Here is a 24,104-nt window from a genome sequence, read left to right on the forward strand (position 1 = left end):
GGGTTAGCTCTCCTAATACGTTCCCACCCCCAAGCGAACATGCCAGTGCCTGAGTCAATGCAGCAGCGCCTACCTGCCTTGAAGCAGCAAGTAGTCAATAATGCCATTTTAGGAACTAATTGAGGGCAAATTGCTGCCGCCATTGTCTTCCTGAAGCCCAACAGGTAGCTGAAGGCAGTCACCTGGCAGCAGGAGTGCTTGTGGCCACGGCTGTGATCCCTCATCTCTGCAGTTCCATGATGGCTGAATTGATGAACAGCATTGATGGCTCCCTGGCCGCAGGGATGTGGTTGGAAGCGGGACTGGGAGTAAAATTTGAAGATAGCGCATGAGGTCGGCTCCCCAAAGCGTTCCTGCCTCCAAGCGACCTTGCCGGAGGCGGGTTCAGGACGGCAGTGGTTACCTGCCTTACAGCAGCAAGTAGTCTCCAACCCCACCTCTGCAGGACTGGGAAGATTCCACCCGTTCTCTCTCCACAGAAACTTCTGACCTGCTGAGTATTTCCAGCATTTTCTGTTTTTATTTCATTATCAGCAGACTGCAAGCAGTTCTACCTAGACAATTATCACAGTGGTGTTTTGCAAGTCTCCACCTATAACGTGCCAGGTTTCTCTGCAAGCTTCAACAAAATTAGTAACTTTTTTTTGTTTTGAACTTATGTTAATAAATAAGCCTGTTCTTATTTCTAATCTTAGGGTGAAACTTTATGATTACCAAGCTATGTGCAAAGAGCCTACCAATCACCACAGTGGATCACAGCCCATGCTCAGTGTGAGTATCTACCCCACAATGACATTGCTGTGCTTAATTTAAAACCCTTAACTGTGCTGCTGTATTAATTTGGTTTGTATAGCTTGTGTGTCACCAGTAGCCAATGAAAATGCAGCAACTGAACATGAAAAGTTATCTCTCATTTACCAAGAATCACTGCAATCCCTCTGCTTGTTCCATCAGAATTAGGGTAGCATTATAAACACCTACTCACTCAATCACGAACAATTCTATTTTCTGTTTACTCTATGCTGCAAAAAGGATGTCCAATGTGGGTGGGGGAGTGATGTACAGAGTGACATCAAAAACAGGGGCAATGATCATGGACTTCATCGCTGCAGCAGAAATTTATGGTACCACAGGAGGAAGAAATACACCATAGGGAATTGTGGCCAGTGCAAATAATGCCACATTATTCTGGATCGATCGGAAAATGTATAATTCATACAATTCACCTTGTTCAACCTGTATTGTTTAGATTGTGGATGCTGTAGGCTCTTAAATTGCTTCATAATTCAAAACATTATAAAGGCTAGTACAATTATGCCAGATAATCAGTTTATTTGTTGCACAAGGTGAATTGCTCCTTCAGAGGGCCAATACAGACATGACAGGCTGAATGTCCACCTTCTTGCGGTCACCATTCTATGATTCTATGATTAAGTTTTCTGCAGTGAGTTAGAGCAAAGAAGGAGGCCATTCAGCCCATCATGTCTGTATTGGCCCTCTGAAGGAGCAATTCACCTCGTGCAACAAATAAACTGATGATCTGGTTTAAGTGTAATGGCCTCTGTAATGTTTTGGATTATGACGAAATTCGGGAGCCTACATCATCCGTACTCTGGTTGAACAAGGTGGATTTTATGAATTGTAAGTTTTCGGACCGATTCAGAATAATGCTGCATCATCTGCGCTGGTCGCAATTTCTTATGCTGTATTCAGCTTGCTAAGAGCTTAAGAAATAGGAACAGACATAGGCCATCAGGCTCCCGAGCTTGTCCCACTAATTAGTACCATGGCTGAACTTTTACATAACTCCATTTTCCAGCCCCAACCCCATATCCCTTGATTTCTTAAGTGTCCAAAAATCTATTGATCTCGATTTTGACTATACTCAATGGCTGAGCATCCACAGCCCTCTGAGGCAAAGATTCACAAACCTCCGAGGTGAAGAAATTCCTCCTCATTTCAGTCTTAAATGGCCAAGCTGTTATCCTGAGACGATGACCCTCAGTTCTAGACTCTCCAGCCAGTGCAACAACCTCTCAGCTTCACTCTTTCAAGCCCTCGAAGAATTTTATACATTTAAGTGAGACCACTTCTCATTCTTCTAAACTCCTGTTCTACTCAATCTTTCCTCATAGAACAGCCCCCTCATCCCAGGAATCAATTTAGTGAACCTCTGTTTCACCCCTCTGCAAGGCAAGTATATCCTTCCTTCATTAAACAGACCAGACCTATAGACAGTACTCCAGGTATAGTCTCACCAAAGCCCTACATAATTGTAGCAAGGTTTCCTTACTGTTATCTTGCAATCTCCCAATGATAAAGGCTAACATAATTTTTGCCTTCCTAATTAGTTGCTCCACATGCATGTTACAACTTCCTGTACAAGGACACCCAATCCCTCTGACCCTAACATTTGTATTCTCTTACCTTTTCCATTCTTCCTACCAAAGGAAATGACTTCACATTGCCCCAAATTATACTCCATCTGCCACCTTTGTTCCCAATCATTAAATCTCTTTACAGTCCCTTTACATTCTCCTCACAACTTACTTTGCCACTAAACCTTTTCAGCAAAACTCAAATTCCACCTGAGTGAAGAAATTTTTTCTCATCTTAGTCCTAACTTTATCCTGAGACTATGACCTAGGCTCATAGGCTCCCTTGCCAGGGAATATTTATTATAATACTAATAGACATTGCAAATGGTGGATGAATTGCTCTTATGTACTTTTTTGGGGAGCTCACCACCACCTTCTCAAGGGCAATTAGGGATGGGCAATAAATGTTCACCTAGCCAGCGAAGCCCATATCCCATAAATGAATTTTTAAAAAGTGTCAAGAGCACTGTGAAGTAGAGGTCAGCATAAATGACTTGCAGCCATTGTGGATGGCTTAATAAGGTCCATTCAATTGCTATCAACTGAAGACTGTTTTCCTGGATTAAATTAGATTTTCCAAATTCACTCATTCCTGACAGGCATGTTGTGTTTTGAATGTTTCTAAACCAGTTATTAGAATAAATTCAGTGTTCTTGCACTCCCAGGAGGAACTGCAATTGAAGGAAGCACATGTTGGAGAATTGGGAGTTACAATCAGCACATCTTCTCTACTGGGAAAAATAATTTACACTATTATTTCATTTGGTTTCAGATTCAGTCTTGAATGCTCCCCACATAAAACATTGAAGAAGCCTTCTTTCAGAATTGTGACTTCATAATTAATTAATTTCTGTTGGTACAATCTCCTAAATCCTTCCACTGTAGATTTACATCTAAGACAATTTTATGGACAGAGGAATTTTTTAGTAGCAGTCTAATTTCTTTTTTGTTTTTTTTTTAGCCTTTCTACAATGTTCTTGCTGCTCTGAAATGGTTCCTGAGCAACTTATTCATGTATGTACAAATTTTTCTAAAACTTGCCATAAGTATGTTTCAGAAGCAGATATCTCTGCTATGTATCCCATTCTGTATAAAACCATCAAACCTAACTTGCATAGATCTAAAGGAGGCACTGTTTTCATGGAAAACTACTTGTTAAATGCTTTCAAAATTTGTTTGCAAAACCAAACAGGCAACAGCACAATAATGTAAACTCTGTTGAGGTCCGTTGTCATTTCAGTGGCAAAAGAACAGCCAGACGTGCCTTGCATCACTTGAAATTAGCACTCGGTCTTTGGTCAATTTCAGATTGCTTGGTAAATTGATGGAGTACAGTTGTTTTTTGACCCTTTGTAATGCAGAATTGTGGCTCTACATAGCACCAATAGACAAAGAGCTGCTCATACACAATCTTACCTTTTATTTCTGGGTTTGTAATCTTTACAAGTGGTTACAGCAGATCAATATAAACAACAAGTGGAAAACCACATTGCTGATCTGCATATGTGGAGTGGCCAAGAAGAAATGACGATTAGCCCCAGCATTATGCTTCTGAAAGAGGCTATGAAACTTTTCATTTTCCACTCATGCAGCGATAGAAAAGCTATCTTACTTGTGCAACTGAAGATAGTGCTGCCATCAATAGTAGCAACATAATTTTAAGGGATCATAAGACTCTTAATGGCAATGTTCCACTTTTTGGAAAAGCTTAGTTTGTGGTGCATCAGAAGCATTTGCCTCTAAACCTCAATCAGCTTTGATTCAGACATGGGAGCAAGAGCTTTTTGCTTGAGAAAAAGTGAGAATTGCTGCCTTTGGTATTAAGGCAGCGTTTGAGCGAGCAGAGGATCTGAGAGCTCTTGGAAATTGGAGGTCAATGGAAGTAACTAAGAAAACTTTGACTTCAGCTGTATTCATAAGTACTCCAACAAGGAAGCAGCAGATGTCAACAGATTTACATAACATCAGCTTTAAACTGCTAACTGGCAGATAATATGTAATCCACGCAAATGGTACCAATTCTTTTGCTCGATTCACACTTGCCCCAAAATTTGCTGCAATGGCAATATTGGTGACAAACAGTTTAAGTTAAATCATTGCGCACTCCAACCATCCAGTAGTGAAATTACGCCAGAGTATGCTTAGTGCTTAGCAAAGTACTTAGAATGTGCTGCAGCGAGCATAGTGGTGGATCGGGAGTGTCAAGGCCAATGGATAGTTAAGAATAGATTTTGATTGTTCTGCAGGGATTTCAACTAATTTCTTTCTTTTTTAAATACAGCAACAAATTACGAATAATAAATTACTAATAAATATTTCAAGAACAAGCAGTTTCTCTGTAACTCTTTCACTATGTCATGGGGCTATGGTTGGGAAGTTGCAGATTGTAGAAAGAGCACTGTACTTTACCCATGATCGACATGAAAACAGTCGCCCCAAGAAGTAATTTCACAGCGTGAATCACTTGCACCATACTTTCCCCAGAATAGAAATGACATGTGCCTTAGATAATGATACAAATTCCAACCCATTTTATCTCGCTGATTCTCAAATTTACAGGGGCCTTCTTCAATTTAATTGCCCATCCTACTTTGATCCCTGCCCACAAATTAGACTAATTTGCAATGAGCTTCCAAAACCAAGGGCAGGATTTTACGTCCCATGGGTGGGCGCGTGCCCAACCCGATCGAGCGTAAAATAGCGCGTGATGACGTCAGGTGAGCGTCCCGACGTCATTGCGCACTCACATGATATTTTGCTCAGCGGGCGCAAGCGGGTGTTGGAGCCGCGCCCGCCATTAATTAACAGGCCACTGAAGGCCATTAACAGTCCAATTGATGGCGGTTTTTCATTGCCCGTGCGATTTTGCACTCGTCGCATGGGCCAAACAGGAAGGCACCCAGCCGACATTTTTATAAACCTCATCCACGGACGGGATAAAAAGGGTCAGCAGCATTGTGAGTAGTGAGGAGTTTGGTACATAGTTTGTTGCTGGTGAGTTATTGATACTTGGCAGCTTCATCTCTGTTCGCGGCTTCATTCTTAGCATTTCCAGGCTTCATTTCAGGACTCCTCAGTGTCTCTAAGGACCCCAGAGGATTCAGGCCATGTGAACCCATCCAGGTATCAGAGAGCCTTCCATCAACATGGTAATGGGGAGTGTGGTCTCCGCTGGTGGCACCTCCTCTGAGAAGGAGGAGAGGGGCAGAAGGGAGAAGAGGCCAGTTGTCCCTGTACAGCTTCCAGGGAATGGCCAGTGGGAGGAGAGGTGCAGGAACAAGGGGCACAGGGCCATCAGGTAGTCCAAGGCGGAAGGGGCCACAGAAGACACCACTGTTCTGCTGCCAGGGTTTCCAGGCGGTGATGCAGCTACCTCAATATCTCTGAGGTGCAATGTCGAAGGCTCTCAAGGAAGAGCATGACCTCTATTTGTCAGATGAATGGGCCTGAGATCAGCTCTGACTGTGTGGATGGACACCCCATGCTAGTGGCTTTGAAGGTCACAGTGGCCCTCAACTTCTGTGCTTCCGGCTCTTTCCAGGGCTCTGTGGGTGATCCGTGTGGAGTCTCTCAATCAGCTGTCCACAGTTGCATCAAGCTGGTGACAGGAGCTCTGCTCAGGTGGGTACTGACCTTTATTCTTTACCATATGGATGAGCGAGCCAGGTGCTAGGCTCCCCCGTGTCCAGGGTGCCATTGACTGCACATGTGTGTACATCAAGGCACCAATGGGTGAGCCGGGTGCCTTCGTCAACAGGAAGGGATTCCACTCCATGAACGTGCAGATAGTGTGTGACCACAGGATGCAGATTCTGCAAGTCTGTGCAAGGTACCCTGACAACTCCCATGATGCGTAAATCCTGAGACACTCCCACATGTCAAGACTCTTCAATGCCCCAGCCCGACTGGATGGATGGCTGCTGGGCGACAAGGCCTATTCGTTGAAAAGGTGGCTCATGACACCTCTCCGCCACCCAAGAACAGAGGTAGAGTAGCGGTACAGCAGGAGTCATGCCTGCACAAGAGCGGAGGTAGAGAGGACCATAGGTCTTCTCAAGATGTGCTTCCGATGCCTGAACCGTTCAGGGGGTGCACAGCAATATTCCCCAGAGCGGGTGTCACTGATAGTGGTTGCATGTTGTGCTCTCCACAATCTGGCACTGGCAAGGGGGGACCCACTGGAGGAAAGAGATCTTGACACAGCTGCACAGGCCACAGGTGATGAGTCCATTAGTGAGTCAGAAGAGGAGCATGGTAAGGAGAACACTGAGTGCATGGAGGCAGACCTCTGCAACCTCCAGGGAAACAGCGACACTAAGGACGCCTTGATCCAACGCTCCTTCGGCTAGGCTACCAAAGATCAGTTTCAAAGACATGCCAGCACTGCCGCCTCCATCCCAGATGTCTGAAAGGGCCCTTTCATTTGAACCCAAAGAACACTCAGTGCCTGTGGAATAAAGTTCAGAGCTACTGACGTCCAGCATTACATATTGGCGTATCCTGCACTAAAAACATAAAAAAGTGAAGCATACTCAGGTCATGACAACAGAAACAAACGTTATCTCATTTTGACAATACCAAACTGTTTACAAAACCGTCTCTGGTCCTCATTCCCAAACCAATATAGATAAAGCAAACACAAAGGAACATAAAATCACCCGTTAACTGTCCTTCATGCTCATGGTGCCTTTAAATTATGCTTGAGAGTGTTACGTCTTGGTGCTCCCCCTTGCTGTCACTGGCATTGGAGACAGCCTGCTGCCTCTGGTGCCTTGTTGGCCTTGATGACCTTGGCAGTCACCCTCTAGCCAGTGGCGCCTGTGGTGGCCCCGCCCGGGAGGGAGCAGCTAGTGCTACAGCTGGCATCTCCCCAGTCATCGCAGCTTCATCAGATGCGACAGTCATTGGTGGAGAGGGGGAGAGCTGCTGCCATCATCTAGAGCGTTCTGAGAGAAGCCCACAGAAACGACAGGCCGGTCATGTGCCAACGTGAGGTCGCTCTGGACCTCCCTGCTCACCATTGATGGACGGGCACTTAGCTGGGATATTCAGTGCCTCATCCATCCCACACACTGGCACTGGCCATCTGAGGTCATTGCCTGTGTGAGGACTTGCAGGTCCAAGCACAGCCCCTGATTCTGTCCCTGGAGCTGCCTTTCCATGAGAATCGCCACTCTCTCAATGGAGGAGGCAGTGCGCTCGGCCATGAGGGTCAACGCATTGTTCATGCTCCACATGGACTCCTCCACAACGGAGACCATGGCACACAGACCCTCATGGATCTTTATCTGATTCTCTCGCACACCTCGCTGGACACCCAGCATCTGCCGCTTAATGGACGACTCCAAAGGCTCATCATCAGCCTTTGACTGAGCATCGTCCTGGTCCTCAGCAGTCTTCTGACTGCAGGCATCCTGGGCACTCTCTGCCTCCGCCTACACCTCATGTGAGTGTGAAGTGCCCTCACCACTGTGCATCGAGATACTAGCCGCTGATTTAATGCCCACCAAGGTGCTGGTATCAGCGCTGTTGTCTGCTTCAGAGGGCAGGTGAGATGCAGGTGCAACAAAAGTTCAGTCATCCTCCGGCTTCAGGGGTGGCCCTTTGCGGTCCACAGAGCAAACGCCTGCTGGCGAATCTAAGGGAGAACAAGGACATGTCATTAGTTAAAGTCACCACACTGTCACTGTGCATGCCAGGCACCCTGGTGAGACAGTGGAGATCTGCATCATGGTGCTATTGTCTTTCAATGATCAATGGGGACTCTAGGTTCGAGGGTCCCATCAATGAAGAGGCTACACTATAAAGGTTGCACAACCCTCTGTGCACTGCGCTCTTACCTTTGTCTGGCACCCCCGCCTCGCCACACTCGGCATGTGAGCAGCAGGAGGTTGGGCGGCCCTCCACACCTTAACACTTCTGCACACTGACCCATGTCAACACGGTGCTCACCCCTCCTGAGCGCATCAGGTCATTGAACCACTTTTGGCACTGCACCACGTCACGGCTCCTCACCATTGCTGCCACCTCCTCCCATGCCTCTTTATGAGGTGAAATGGCCTCCTCCTCCCATCTCTGGGGTCAAGGGTATCCCTCCCTGGCAGCCACCTCCTCCAGGAGGATGGCGAGGCACTCGTTGGAAAAGCAGGGGGCTGAGTGCCCACCTGCCCTCCCATCCTGCCTTCTGTGTCCAGCCGCACTTGACTCCATAACTTCAGTTTGGGAATGCAGAGGAGACGTCATTCCATGACAGGCTTCCAGGGGCTGCCTGGGCCATTTTTAAACCAGTCGCTGGGTCGCCATTGGACCCAGTGGCCGACAGGTCCCCACCCTGCTCAGCCCTTCCTGACCATTGCAGAGCCGCGTTTCAAGCTGGGCGGGCCTTAAATTAGCCCGCCAGTGTGAAATCGTGGTCGGGGTCCACGCTGTACCCAGGCCTGCCCGCCACACCTACCCGATGACCTCAAAATCCTGGCCCAAGATATTGGAGTAAATTGGAAACAGTTACAGTCCCAACACTGAGCCTGGGGGCACCCCAATCAGTCCTCCCACTGCTTCCCCCACCAACCCTCTCCAACCACACACACGCACACACTCTCTCTGCCTCTCTGCCATTTCTCATCTAACAAGCCACATATTGTTTTCAACACTTCAGCCAAATTTTCATTGATTCCCAACTGTTATCTCACAGTCTTGAGCTTGACTAGTAGCCTTTCACATAGAATTTTATCAAATAACTTGGAAATTTAATTATACAATGTTGAAGGGTTTTCAATTGTCAATTTGGGGTGCCACTTCCTCAGAACTTAAAAAACTTGTCAAGTGTGAACCTCCCTTCTAAATTTCTGTTGATTGCTATCAATTAGGTAGTTGCACAGTTAATCTTAAAGTTTATTCCTGAAGATCTTTATTTTAAATGGAATTAAAATAAGACTAACGGGTCTGTATTTTGTTTTATTCTTTTTAACAGGCAGCACATAATTAGTTTCCACGTTTATTGGTAGCTTTCCTGCGTGATTGATTCCTCAGAATGATTGTCATTGCCTCATAGATTTCTCCCTAGCCTCTCTTAACAACCTGAGTTAAATAACATTTAAACTGAAGATTTATTTGTTTTAAGACCTTCCACTTATTTAAGACCTGCATCTGTTTTATGACAAAGTCCTGAATTTTGCCTTTGTAATTTTTTTTGCGGTGAAAGTTTGGGGGTGGGAGCTGGGGAAATCATGTTGTTTGTGTCTTCCCTGTGAATTCTTTGAGCAAGAAGTCATTTTGAATTTTTGCTATTTAATGCTGATCCTCAATTTCAATCCCACTTTGGATGATTGTACGTAGGATAATGAATGTTTGAGAGTCAGATACGGCATGAATGTAATCAAGGGGCTCAGCTGTGGATCAGATTTAATGATCTCACCTCTTCTTGGACAGTCATCTTTCTACTGTAGTACTAATAATCTGACTACTGACAAATAAATAGATTTTTTTAATTGCTCATAATCAATTCTTGGTTACGGTGACTCATGCGGACAACCCTAAAGTTGAAAACATTGGTGCACCAACACATTGTGCTAAGCATTGGTAGAACGTGCAATACTTTCTGTGCAGGATGAGTTCTAAATTTAGTAGGCATTGATGTGTATAGGTGAGAAATTTCTCTACAGAGAAAGAAAAATATCACAGTTAGAGAGACATTCAAGCTGATTGACACATTTCCTGTGGTTGGTTAGTGAACAACATTAGAAGAGACTTGGAAACAAAGCATATATTATTCAGTGTACATACCACTCTTGGTTAGCAATTCATTCCTGGGTATCTAATGTTCTATGTATAAGCTATCTAAACCCTTTGATAATATTCCAGTTAACTAACTTCTAAATATCCATTACCTAGTTATGTACAGAATAAAAAAACTGAGTCCCCTTGAATATATTCCAGCTATACCTGATTCCTAAGCATTCATTATCCTTTGCACAAATCATCCAAACCTTTGATTAGATTCCAATTTGCAGCTCATATATTTATTAATGGATATTCGGGCTGATATTCCTAGTACCCTGGTAGCACCCACAGAAGAAGTACAGTTAGAAATATGGTAAGAGACCTTGAATGTTGGGTCACTGCTCCAAGAGTGCTCTCCACAAACTTGTTGCCAGATTCATGAGAACCTCCATAATACTGTACCTCAGGCAAGCACACTGATGCAAGTCTAAACTTTTTGTTGCATGTATGACATCAAAGGAAACAGCACTCTAATTTGTAGACATAGATCCAGCCACATGCTTGGGGCACTCGGGCTCAAGAGGCTGCACCTGGAAATTGATCCCCCAACACTATTTTTTTGTTCAAAAACAACTAATCCATAAAAAGTGGGGTCTGCATTGTGGAAAGGTAAAGAGGCTGCAAATTTATTAAGGCAAACTGTTAGTAAAAGGCATTTTTGATTGAGTATTTTCTCCTGCTATTTGTTGGAGGATACTGCATGAAGTGAAGGAAGAGGTGCCCTTTCGAATCATTTTTTACATGTGATATGTGAAGGAGCCACCCCTGGTCTGGCTTACCTGAGAATTCAGTTCCAGACTATGTAATTGATTCTTAATGCTCTGGGGACAACTAAGGATGAACAATAAATACTGGTTTACCAGTGGTGTCACATTCCTAGGGCAAATATATAAAAATAAAGAGGAGAATGAGCAAGAATAATGCCTGCAGGTTAAGCCCAGGGTGGGGGTGCAAGGAAGGGGAATGATCCCAAACCAGCAGTGGCCCATACTATTGTTGTGGAGCTAGGAGGACCACTTCAATGGGCTTCATATAAAAATAAGTAAAAAAACAAATTGACACTAGCCTCCAGTGGTTCCTTTAAGGACCAATGGTTAGGCTGCTGTAGACCCAGTAAAACTAAACAGAACATGGCTACTACATGCTTCTTCTTGTCTACGCTAACCTTGGGAGAGTGGTCCCTGAACCCTCAATATCATATTCACAGGCTTAATGCCTGCTTCAGACAGGTGTCCTGGACACTTGGGGCAGAATTTTGAGCTCGATGTGCGGGCACAGCTGGTGGGCCCGGGAACGGCCGGGAAATGGGCTGCCGGCCACGATCGGCCCCCAACCGCGATTTCACGCTGGCTGGCCAATTAACGACCAGCCAGTGTGAAAGGTGCACTGAAATGCTCAGCGCTGCCAGAGTAGGGGGGGGCAGGAGGAGAGCAAGCACTGAAGTCAGCGCAGGCGTGAGAAAGCGATCACAGAAAGCTCCCTGCAGGCAGAGAGCTCTCTCAGAGATCTGAAGAATCCAAAAGCCATAAATAAAGATTTTAAAATGCTGAAAAAAAGGTCCATGCATCAGAACGAGTCACCCAAACATATGGATGCTAAAAATTCTGTCCAAACAATTTTATCTTTTTTTTGATTGATTTCGGAAACCTCCTTGGATGAGGTTTCCTCAAAAAGGCAAGGGCCGCCTGGCCAATTCGCCCGCCCACCAACTGTAACGTTGGACGGGCAATGAAAAATCCCTGGTAATTGCAACATTAACGGCCTTAATAGGCCTCTTAATTGTGGCGGTGGTGCTGCCGACTCTTGCACGCGCCCACCAAGCCAAATATCGCATGAGTGTGCGATGATGTCAGGACGCTCACCCGTCATCATCACGCGCTATTTCATGCTCGAGCATGTCGGGCGCGTGCCCGCACGCCAAGCAAAAAATCCTGCCCTGCGAAGTCATTGTCTTCCAACTGCACGTTTCAGGAGGACACCAGACACAAGAGCTTGTACCGGAAAATTGTTCCCCCACATTAATTTTTCATCCAAAAATCTGCACTGCAAAGACCAATTCTTGTCCCACCAGCTTTTGAAAACGTAATTGAGTCCCAGATCAACTGCTGATGCCTTGGAGGAAGGACCTGGCCTCTGTTTGCTGTGTGGTTCTTGTGAAGATCTAAAGATGGATAAACAAAAAGTCACACATACAGTAATGGTCGTGTCTACTTATGGCCTGGATCATCTCACTATGATCTGCATGGGAAAATCCTGAACATTAGCATTTTCAAACAGATTGATCAGGATTGGCTGGGACAGAAAGATAACATATTTGCATTGACTTATAAAGTTTTTGTGGCCTGTGACCAGTAGATGTTGCCTAGATAAGAAGGAGACTGTACCATACATACAAAATATTACAACAAACAATGAATCACTGTGGGTAACTGTAGGGCAAACAATGTTCCTTCTATGTAAATATTCACATTTACGTTTCTCTGCCTAGTGAGGGCATTAAAATTTTCTTTGGTACTGCCACCATGTCCTTGCCAGGATGTTGGTGTAGTTGGTACTGCTGAAGGTTGCAACCACCTCTTGACATCACCTGCAAGCCAGTGCCTTCAAGATCCATACGATAAAAGCAAAGTACTATGGATGCTGGAAATCTGAAACAAAAGCAGAAAATGCTGGAAAAACTGAGCAGGTCTAACAAAGCTCTGAAGAAGAGTCATAAGGAATTGAAATGTTGACTCTGTTTTTTATCTCTCCACAGATGCTGTTAGACCTGCTGAGTTTTTCCAGCATTTTCTGTTTTTCCTTCAAGATCCATGATAGGGAAAAAAATCCACTTCCTGTAACTCTGCTCAATGACATTATCATCAAAGTAGGATGTCCATGTGTAACCCTCTTTCTTGGCAACCTGACTCATTTGATACTGCTTTCCAACTTCTTTCTCATTGGCACTGCCAATTGTAAAACTATCTCTTGACATAAATAGTTTCACAGGAGCACTCCAGAATATTTTCTTGTAGTTTCCAAAAGTGTTCAACCTGACTCATGCATTCCTCCTTAGGTTTTTCCAAGGCTCTTCCAGCATGCACAACATTTTAAGGCTTGAAACTCTGTTTTTATTTCCTGGGCCACCCTACCTGTTCCCAACAGGAGCCCTTAATGCTTGTTCATGTAATATCCCAAGATTTCAAATAAGGCCTAGAGACAAAATCAAGGATCACAGCACTGATGTCAAACATAAACACAGTGTTCTTCTGTGCTGCCATCACATTCCACTAATTTCCATTCCTCAGGAAAGTCAGGCCAATTTAGTTAAGGACAACATTCAATAGGCCCTAAAAATGGGTGTGAGGATTGATTCATGCCCGTTCCTTCCAATGCAGGCAGCGCACAAATTTCATACTGTCTATTTGTTAATATAATAGTAGCATGCAGCCAGCACTAAGCTCAGTGGCTGGATGGCTGAACAAGGGTGCAAAGCCATGAGAGGCGAGCATAAGCTCAAGCTGGCCTCCATCTCTTAAAAGAGAGATGTACTTTGACTGGAACAGGTGTTGAACGTCATTGTAAAAATGAGTTTAATCTAGGAAAGAGGCAAGAATGGCACAACATGGCAGAGAACTGGTTCCAAGGTCCTTCAACAAAGCACTGGAAGCATTAGTGCAGGAGGAGCGTGGTCCTCTATCTACAGGGGAACAAGAGGCCCTCCAGAGAGACACTATGAAAGCAGTGTGATCAGTTAGCCATCATAGTCAATACCAAAAGTGTAGCCCTGAGGAACCTGGATGCAGTGCCGCAAGAAGGTTCACACAAGTGGTCAAGGTCAGTGATTGCATCTTCAAATGCCATATCCCACCAATTACAACACTACCCTCATACACTGTTCAATTCAACATCCCCCCTTCACTTGCCTACCAACAATCTCTGTCAACCACAATTCATATTTTACATTCATAGCTTTCCCTCACTCTCCCACACTCCACACTGCTCCAACCCTGTCACCTACATCTCACAGCTTGCACACACTGCCACATATTCAAACATATCACATCACCCTAACAATATGCACCACACTTACTGACACATTTCACTCTCTTGCAGGGCAAGGTAGCTCAAAACCACAGGCAGCAACACCTAACCATCGGGAGACAAGCATGGAGGAGATCACTGGAGCAGCCATGTCTGAGGCCAAGGAGAGCGGCAGGGCTGAAAACACCAAAGGTGATATTATGCTCATACCTGATCCTCCTTCTCACATTCCACTTCCCTCTCATTCCACAATCGCTTCTGATTTATAAGCTGCAGAGGGTGTAAGCATGCTCTTGATTCCTCCACCTCCACTCACCTTAATCATACTCTTGGGCTTTTCTCCTTTCAGATATCCAAAAGCTGCAACCTGGTCAGGTAGTGATGCAGGAGAAAGAAGCGGAAGATGAAGAAGAGACTGATTGTGAAAAAACACTGTCACTCACTCTCATACTCAGCCAGCAGCTCAGATACTGACATTGCGCATACTTTAGAGGGTAACTTAAAGGCATACTCCGCCACTGGTGAGAAACCAGGCACCAGTGACCTGCAACCAGGGTAGAAGAAAGGTGCCAGCTTGCCAGAGGGCTAGGCTGCACATGAGATTTGCTGCAGAGGGCTCAGATAAAGACTTTGATGATATGGCACACAGAAAAATGCTGTTACACACAGAAATGCTGAGTACATTGACAGACCTGTGGTCACCATCTGGAGGATGAAGGAGTCAAGCACCAACCTTGCACATGGCTTTGCACAGAGTTGGATCCATCCCTTTCAGTGTGGAAGTGGTGGCCAGGTCCATTATCATAGTTGTGGACGCATCCATGATCCAGTATCTGATGGCCGATATCTCAGCAGCAATTGCAGACAAGCTGAAACCACCCAATGTCTGAATGCTGTAATGGTAGCTTAGAATGAAGTCATGCAAGTTCAGCTTGTTTCCATGTAAGCTCAGGATACTTTCATTCTGAGAGAGGGTAGCAAGTTTGTGCTCCATGACGCCACTGCCATTCCCCCAGACAAGCATCTCTGCAATCCTCGTAATGCTATAGATACCACTGTTCAAAGGGCTTGCAGCAGTCCAGCAATCTGTCTTCCAACACATTACAAGGGTTGCTGATGAGCCCATCCAGGGGAGTGTGACATCATGGAGTACAAACTTGCTGTCCTTCATAAGGATGACAGCATTTGTCTTCCCATCAGTGCCACTCCATCACTGCTCTTGCTGTTGCCTGTCAGCCAGCCAGCCCAGACTGCTGCTGCCCTTACCAAAGTCTCGCAGTGGAAAGCCAGGCCATCTAGGGCCAGAGCAGCATGAAGTCATCCTGCAAGGCCATCTGTCTTTTTCCCAACTGCCAGTCATACAGGATGATTAGTTGACTTTTATATGAAATATTGGATGGTTTGAGAGATAAAGTTGGTTTCGAATGTTTGCTTTGTGGTGGCTTTTATTTCAGCATTCTGGCTAAGAGGACAATGTGATGGTCAGTAAGAGGAAAGGTAAGGTGTGGGACTGTTGGTGAATAGGAGATTGGGGTTGCATTCTCTGGTACCACATTCATATGAGCCAATCCGGGACATCCAGGGAACGAGATATGTTGGTTGCCTCCTCTCTTCATACTCCTATCCTTCCTTCTCCTTCTCCTCCTCCTCCTCCTCCTTAGAAATTCACATGACAAGGGCAGTACCCTCATGGTGGTAAGGCTAGGCAGCATGCAAAGGACCACCATGATTCATGTCACAAATTCTGGAGAGTATTCTGGCCTCCCCCAGACTGCTCCAGACACCAGAACATTGCTTAAGCACTCCAATGATGGTCAGCCAATTGCCCTGTCACTCAGTAACCACCCTCTGGGTTTTCATGGTAACTCAAATGCTAATGGTACAATGGACTGATGCAGAATAAAGGTATTGTGACTGATGTCAGGATACTGGGCATTGACCTGCATGATGTGCTGAGTATGGTCACACACCAACTGGACATTGAGAGAGTGGAACCCTTTGTGGTTGTGATACATCTCTGAATTTACATGCAGCATCAACAAAGTGAGATCTATGAAGTCAATGCCACCCAGAACTGTTAGGAATGTACTTCCCTCTCTTTGTATAGAGTGCTAGTGACCTACCTTATACAACAGTGGATAGCAAACTGTGAGATGTTGGAGATGCTGCTAGCTTCATTCTGGAGCAGCCTAATGCAAAGAAGTTCATGGCTATGGTCAGCTTTACTGCCACAGGCAATGGTGTCCTTGCCCCTTGAACGTGTTATGAGGCTATAGTGCTGCCTGCAACATGGCAGATTTCAGTGAGTATCTCTTTAGTGCAGCAGGGAGGGCGCACACACAGTCCCTCTCTAAGGCTGAGGAAAGAGAATTGCTCCCTGCTGAGGGCCACTCTTCTCCTCCTCCTCCCTCTTCAAGCAGGTTATCCTTTTCTGATGAAGAGTCATACGGACTCAAAACGTTAATTCTGTCTTCCTCTCCACAGATGCTGTCAGACCTGCTGAGTTTTTCCAGCTATTTTTGTTTTTGTTTCAGATTTCCAGCATCTGCATTATTTTGCTTTTATCCTTTTCTATGTCACCTCTGCTCATTCTCCCTGTCATGCTGCAGACCAAGGAGGATAGAAACTACAGCACCCAATGATTGGGAATAAGTGGTCTGAGCAGAACTCTTGAAGTCAGAACCATGTGACACAGCAATCCCTGTAGACTAGAGCAACTTTAAGTTACAGTGCAAATCTCCAAACACTCCTACTAGCTCAGCAACAGCTAGTAGTAATCAATCAGGAACTAACCTGAAATTAGTTGGTGACCCTTTCAACAGGCCTGTTTCTGAATGCGTGTTCAGCTATGTGAGATTAAGAGATAGTGTTAGCTGGAGCATTTGGGTTGAAAATGGCAATAGTAGAGTCAAATCAGTGTTACACGCTGACTGAATTAGCCATCTCTCTAATCTGCATTCTTCTGGCATGTGCTCCAAGTGCCTGCATTAATGACCTACCCAAAATAAATTCCAGAGAGGCTCGCAGCAGAAACGTGCACACATGGCGCAGACACCATTTTGGATCCAAAACAGAACCCATACTGCTAAAAATACAAGGGCTGCACCCATAACTGATAAGTACATTATTTGGCGCCAAATATTGGGAGATTGTCATTGTTTGGGAAAGGAAAGAGCCCAACAGATGCCATTTCTATCAAACTGATCACATATACTGATTATGCAATGATTTTTGTTACAACACAATGAAATTTGACCTTTAAGTAATGTAGTATCCTGATTGTGTTGGCTACTTGTTAAATTAAGCTTGTATGACATTTTTTCAGGGACAATAACAATTCCTTAAATGTTGCAGATTTTTAGTTGAATTCAACTTCTGTGGCCTGTGGAATGTGGAAAATTTAGTGAATGGTAAGTGCAAGAATTTTCATATGCTTGAAGTTATGATGAAACATGGGCCCCTTCAAGGCTGACACAGGAGGAATTATAATGGGGAATAAGGAAGTTGGAGAGACATTAAACGAATATTTTGTATCCGACTTCACAGTAAATGACACAAACAGCATTCCAGAAGTAGTGTGGAACCAAGCGTCTGGTGAGAGTTAGAAGTGTAATATAATTAATATCAGTTTTTAAAAAGGAAACGGAGAAATTAACCTGGACCTGATGCCCTACATCCTGGGGCTTTAAAAGCGCTGGTTCTGGAGATAGTGGATTCATTGGTTGTGATCTGTGATTCAGGAACAATCCCAGTGGATTGGTGGTTAACAAATGTAACACTGTTAGTCAAGAAAGGATGGAGAGAGAAAACAGAGAACCACAGCCAGTCAACCTGAGATCAGTTGTCAGGAAAATGCTGGAATCCATTTTTAAGGAAGTCATAACAGGGCACGTAGAAAATCACAATGTGTTAGATAGAGTCAACATGGTTCTTCAAAGGGGAAATCTGTTTGATAAACCTATTAGAGTTTTGTGAGGATGTAACCAGGAGGATATGTAAAGGGAACTAGCAGATGTATATTTAAATTTTTTAAAAGCATTCAATAAGGTGCCATTAAAGGTTGTTAAACATGGTAAGGGCTCTTTGGCTTGGGGGTAATATATCAGCATGGTTAGAGGATTGGTTAAAGGACAGAAAAAAAGAGAGTAGGAATAGATGGGTCATTTTCAGGCTGACAGGCTATTATAAGTGGGATCCCACAAGGATCAGTGCTGAATCCTCAGCTGTTTACCATCAACATTAATGACTTAGATGAAGGGACCAAGTGCAATGTATCTACATTTACTGGCCTGAATTTTCCCATTGGCAATTTGCGGGCAGGGTCCGCTCGCCGACGGGAAAATGACATGGGATGATGTCGAGAGGAATCCCTGACGTCGTCCCGGTCCGTTTAAATATTGAGGAAGGCGGGCGGACAGCGAAATCAATTAAGGCCATTGACAGGATAATTAAGGTAGTTAAATGCCCAGCCCGTCCAACCTTAAGGCTGGCAGGGAGGCCAGGAGCCCCAGCGGGCTTCTGATAATACATGAAACCTCATCCACTGGCAGGATGAGGTTTCATGTCCGTTTTTAAAAACTTTAATAAAGTTTTTGTGCTTCTTATTAACATGTCCCATCTCGTGTGACATTGTCACATGAGGGGGACACGTTAATAATTTTTATATTTTTCTGTTTTTGAAGTTTTTTAGAATGTCAGTAATCTGCCTGAGACAGCACTTAGTCTCAGGGAGCAGTGCGTTCTCTTACACGCATGTGTGAAAGAGCGCACTTTGACAGTTGGGGAATCCCTTCCCCCCTCCCCCCGCACAGGCAGCACATAGCGTTTCCCGTCGGGCAGGCAGCTGGGCAGGCCTTAATTGGCCCGTCCACTCAAAATGGCGGCGGGCCCCGTTTCGGCGGCGGAGTTCGGCTGCCCGCCCGGCAACCAAGGGCAAAATTCTGCCCACTGGGTGGGAAAGTAAGATTTGAGGAGAGCTGCACTTTCCCTTCCCAGTGGAGATGGGTTTGGAGGCGAGGAGGAATTCCCAGAAAGCGGCGGGAAACACCATCAGGAATGCTCCCCACTGCTGTCCCGCCTCTGGGCAACTTTTCCAGGGAAATCACCAGCCCACTCTACGGATGTGGGCAGCCAATATCTTCAATTAAAGCCCCAATCAAGGACCATTACTCCACACTGACAGAATGTTACTGGCTTTGTACATGCCTCTCGTTGAGTCCAGAACTCATAAACTGCATGGAGGTGGCCTCCTGGTGGCAGGTCAGAAGATTAACATAGCCTTCTTTCAAATACACAATGACGGAGCCACGAGGCTGAAACGGGCTCAGCCATGGCCACAGTCATTCCTATTGAAGGGTTCCCCCTCCACACTAATGACCCTAGCACTTCTGGGCTTTCTTTATTTAAACATATCAGCAGACATCTGAGCAGAACTCGTGAAGCCAGAACCAATGCCTTCACCATGTGACACACTACTCCCTGTAGACTTTAGCAACTACAACTAGCAGTGCAAATCTCCAAACACGCCATTTTTAGGTCCCCTCTAGCTCACCTACCTCCCTCAACAGTCCTCACCTCTCCTGGTGAGTCTGATGGCTGTCTAGTGTTGCAGGCCTCTCTCATAGGACTGCTACTTCACAATCCCACCTGCTGTCCTTAATTATTTCAGCAAATGCAGAATCGGCCAATTAGTAGGCCAACTTACATAAAGTTGTTCCGCAGGCTTGGGACCTGCATATGGTCACAATGTTGGGATCCTGACATCCACGGGAAACACCTGTGTGGTGTTTGACAATAATATCAATGAGAAACCTGCAAAGGCCAGGCAGGTAGTAGCCAGCGGCACTGTCTGCTCTTGGCGAATCAACATAATCTACACAGTGTCACTTTGAAGCAGTACTATGCAAAAGACCTTTCCTCCAGGAAGTCTTACTGCAATTGTATAGGGCTTTGTTGAGAGCGCACCTGGAGTACTATGTATAATTTTGGCCTCTGTACCTAAGGAAGGATTCCCTGCCTTAGCAGCTGGATGAAGTTTCACTGGATTGATTCCTGGGATGAGAGAGTTGGCCTATGATGCAGATTGAGTAGAATAGGCCTCATTGAAATGTGTAAGATTCTGGGGTGAATTTTAAATGGAGGCGGTGGCCCCATCTCTTGGCTTAAAAATCGGGGCGAGTCCATCTCTGCTTGACTGGGTTGCCCCGCAGCAATTTAACAGTCATCGGGCATTTAAATGGCTGGCAGCTCGCTAGTCTCAGCAGTGCCACCAGGAGTGATGGCCACTGCTGGGAGTGGAGGCAGTCTACACTGAAAAGGAGCTAAACTGCCGGACACGGAGATAAGTCTGTGATTTCACCAGGATCAGACTGGTAAGCCCTGGTGGGGAAATGGTGTCTGGGTTCTGCAGGTCAGGGCGCAAACACAGGGGTGGTGAGGGGGGGCCTCCATTGGGCATGGAAAAACAGGAGGCACCCCGCCCCAGCCAGCAACAAGGCTGCCAGATTGGCCCAGGCATACACCGCCACTAATAGCAGTGGCAGCAGAAGGAGGCCCTTAATTGGTCTATAAGGGCCTCAATTGTCCCATGGGTAAGTGGGCCACCGATGCCCTCCCTGCTGCCACCACCATGGTGCCCAGTTTTACACCCTCTCACCTGCTAACCCACTCATGGGGAAGGGGGAGGATGTAAAATTCCACCCTCTGAGAGGGCTTGACAGGTAGATGCTGAGAGGCTGTTTCCCCTACCTTAAGAGCCTAGAACGTTGTGGCATAGTCTCAGAATAAGGGTTTGGTCATTTAGGACTAAGAAGAGGGGAAATTTCTTCACTTAGTGTGTCATGGATTTTAGAAATTCTCTACCCAGGTGTTGTAGAAACTCAGTTGTTAAGTAAATTCAAGGCTGAGATTGGTAGATTTTTGGACTCTAAGAAACTCAAGTGATATGAGGATTGGACAGGGAAGTGAAGTTGAAATTGAAGGTCAGCCATGGTCATATTGAATAGCAGAGTAGGTTTGAGGGCCCATTTGGTCTACTCCTGTCCCTACTTCTTATGGTGTCTTTTTATGTCTCTGTATATTGTAAGCATTGTAAGTTACTCAGACCATTGGAGTCTGTTGTAGTTTGAACATTCCTGATACTAATGACTACAATGTTCAAACTGTCTTCTATATACTGGTATCATGGTCTTTTTTGTCTCCTGGCATATATCTTAAAATGCCAAGCTCGCTAAAGGCATTCACCTATCATCAAGCCTCTGCCAGACTGCCAGACAAAGGATCCATCAATTGGTGATGGAACACTTCTGAGAATCGTTGTACAGGAGTTAGCATTCTAGAGTGTTCCTCCATTCCATCTGCCGAAGGTTACATGGAAAACATTTAACTTCAAGATAAGAAAAGAAAATAATGAAATAGATTTTTTATAAACATCACAATCACACACCAAGACAGGCAATCTGAACTTGAGGTAAAACAGGGGTCAGAACATTGATATTCAACCTTAGTTATTTTGAATATTTAGATGAAACAAACTGAAACAAAGATTAAACGGATCCAAAATTTACTTATAAATGTGTAAGTACATGAATAAGATCATTTATTTATATTCTGTAAGAGCACAAGTTCCCGTATGTGTCTTCCTGAATCCCTCAAACACAGAATCCTTTCTCAGGCCTCTGACTGGCAGTCTGTTTATCATTTTATTCCTAATTTCTGTTGTCTCTGTCTCTTTCACACATATGTTCTCCATGAATCATTACCCTCTACTTTATCATCCATCATCTGACTGTGATCATCATATGACCTACTGTCTTCCCTTGTTAACATGTCATGTGACCTACTCAGCCAAGACTATCTTCCATTTTGGTAAGTAACTGTACATTCAACATGTACAAGGGTCTTCCTCATCCATATGGTATTAAATAAAATCAAATAGTTTCCATTAATTTGAAATCAATCAGATTCTAATTACATTATATGAATGTGGAATACCCAATAACCATAGAGTGTTAATAAGTTCTATAGTACTTCCTCAGGAGTGCAAATTAACCTATGTTTATCAATTCCTACTAATTGATACTATTTAGAATGCTAATATTTGTCTTAGGAGTGACATTGAAGGGGGAATTCCAACTCCCAAGGAGGTGGCTTGGATACAGGTATAAAGTAAAAAAAATTTAAATCCCAAACCTGACCTCAACCCACCTCCAACCCTTCCACTTCTAGCTTTAATGGACGTGGGTTGGAGGGCAGGTGATCAATCCACTCTCAGGAGGCAGGTCAGTCAGTTAAACAGGAATTTAATTTTAAACCCATGGGGCTGGGTTCCCAGGGGCTTGGGAAATCCTGCAGGTAAAAGAGTAGGCAGGAAGGACCAGGTCCATGAGATAACGGCATTTGTGGGCCAAGCGAAACAGGAGTGTTTCACCCAGGCTCAACAAGCTTACCTCTTTACAGGCCCCAAGATCTCCGACTCCTCCTACTCTTTTCATCTCTAACTCCCCCAAACCATTTTCAACACACCCCACCTCCCCATCTCCACCCCTCCAGTTTCTGACTCCCACCACCTGATTTACAACTCCTCCCATCCTCCCACCTGTGACTCCCCCACTCCACAACACCATGCAATCCCAAAAATATGCATGCCTGAATTTTTAATCCCTTTTTTTTTAAAGACTGATTTGGTATGAATTTCATCCTGAACATGTCAGCCTCTTGTTTATTCCTCTTTAACTGTTGCAGGCCACAAGCACCGGAAAGTGGAAGCCTTTCAGCCCTGCAACACGGAGTACCCAGTATTTGTGTACGACTATACAATCAAAGAAGCAAATGGACTTGTTGAATGTGGAGACTGTCAGAAGTAAGGAAACTCTTTCGTGGCTTTATATGCATTTGCAGTTCGATTGTAGTACCTGCATATCATTAGTAGGGCAGGGAGGAGAAGGTTAGGAACACAGAACTGTAACAGGGCCAGAAGAGACAACTTCACTCTATCTGCCCAGTCCCAGTGTTCGAAAATAACATACATTAATCTATCTGTCTGTCATACTCTTAAATCATCAGGCAAAACTTTTACGGACCTGTTCCGGAGGGTGCCATTTGGCATTCCCCCATGCGCTGTGGAGTTTTGATGTTACTGTCATCACTGATTGGTCCCCCATCAATGACCCAGCCTGATTGATAGACTGGGCTTCCAGTCAGGTGGGGAGCCAGTCAGTGGCCACTATAGCAGATAGGTCCGCTCAAGGAATGGTGGCGAGCTCGACTGGGTAGGGGTGTCTACCACGAGGTGGGGGGCTTGGTTGACTTGGGATTCTATTGGAGGGGAGAGGAAGGGGTGAATCAATTGGAGGAGGGGCAATTGATCAGAGAGGGAGAGGAAGGTAGGCCAATTGGACAGGAGGGGGGAGGAACAAATCGATCGGGTGGCCAGCCAATCCTAGCATGGGATGGTTAGATGCCTAGTGAGGGGGCTGGATCAGAGGCCTGGTTGGCTGGAGAAGGTTAGAGGTCTCGTTGTGGGATTGGTGTAGAGGTGCAGGGAGTGTATTCTGGAGCATAGGGCCTGAAGCACGGTCACCAATAGTGGAGCAAATAAAATTGGGAATGCTGAAGGGGCCAGAATTAGAGAAGCGCGGATTTTTCGGAGGGTTGTACTGGAGGCGATTACAGAGATAGGGAAGGCTGAGGCTGTGGAGGGATTTAAAAACAAGGATGGGAATTTTAAAATCAAAATGTTGCTTGATCGGGAGCCAATGTAGGATTAAGTTCCTTCCATTGCTAAGTGCTCTGTTCTGGGGTGATATACATTCTCTTGTAAGAATGAAAGTTGGGTAAAGGTTTAAACATATGGAGAGAAGTGACATTAGTGGGAAAATCGGGGGTAAGTCATTGGGAGGGGGGCAGGCCCAATCACAGAGGTTC

The 24,104-nt window shown here is 45.2% G+C and overlaps 1 protein-coding gene across 2 annotated transcripts in view; it reads left to right on the forward strand.

The window, feature by feature from the left end:
* cacna2d4a (calcium channel, voltage-dependent, alpha 2/delta subunit 4a) overlaps positions 1 to 24,104 on the forward strand; it is a 718,409-nt gene that overhangs the window by 601,384 nt on the left and 92,921 nt on the right. For both annotated transcript variants that reach the window (XM_078568258.1, XM_078568257.1), the window contains exons 31-35: positions 696 to 771; positions 3,340 to 3,392; positions 17,535 to 17,590; positions 22,026 to 22,046; positions 22,923 to 23,040. In XM_078568258.1, the coding sequence (XP_078424384.1) occupies positions 696 to 771; positions 3,340 to 3,392; positions 17,535 to 17,590; positions 22,026 to 22,046; positions 22,923 to 23,040 (324 nt within the window). The remainder of the gene's footprint in view (positions 1 to 695; positions 772 to 3,339; positions 3,393 to 17,534; positions 17,591 to 22,025; positions 22,047 to 22,922; positions 23,041 to 24,104) is intronic.

This window comes from Cetorhinus maximus, chromosome 22 (assembly GCF_964194155.1).
Source record: "Cetorhinus maximus chromosome 22, sCetMax3.hap1.1, whole genome shotgun sequence".
NCBI classification, from domain to species: domain Eukaryota; kingdom Metazoa; phylum Chordata; class Chondrichthyes; order Lamniformes; family Cetorhinidae; genus Cetorhinus; species Cetorhinus maximus.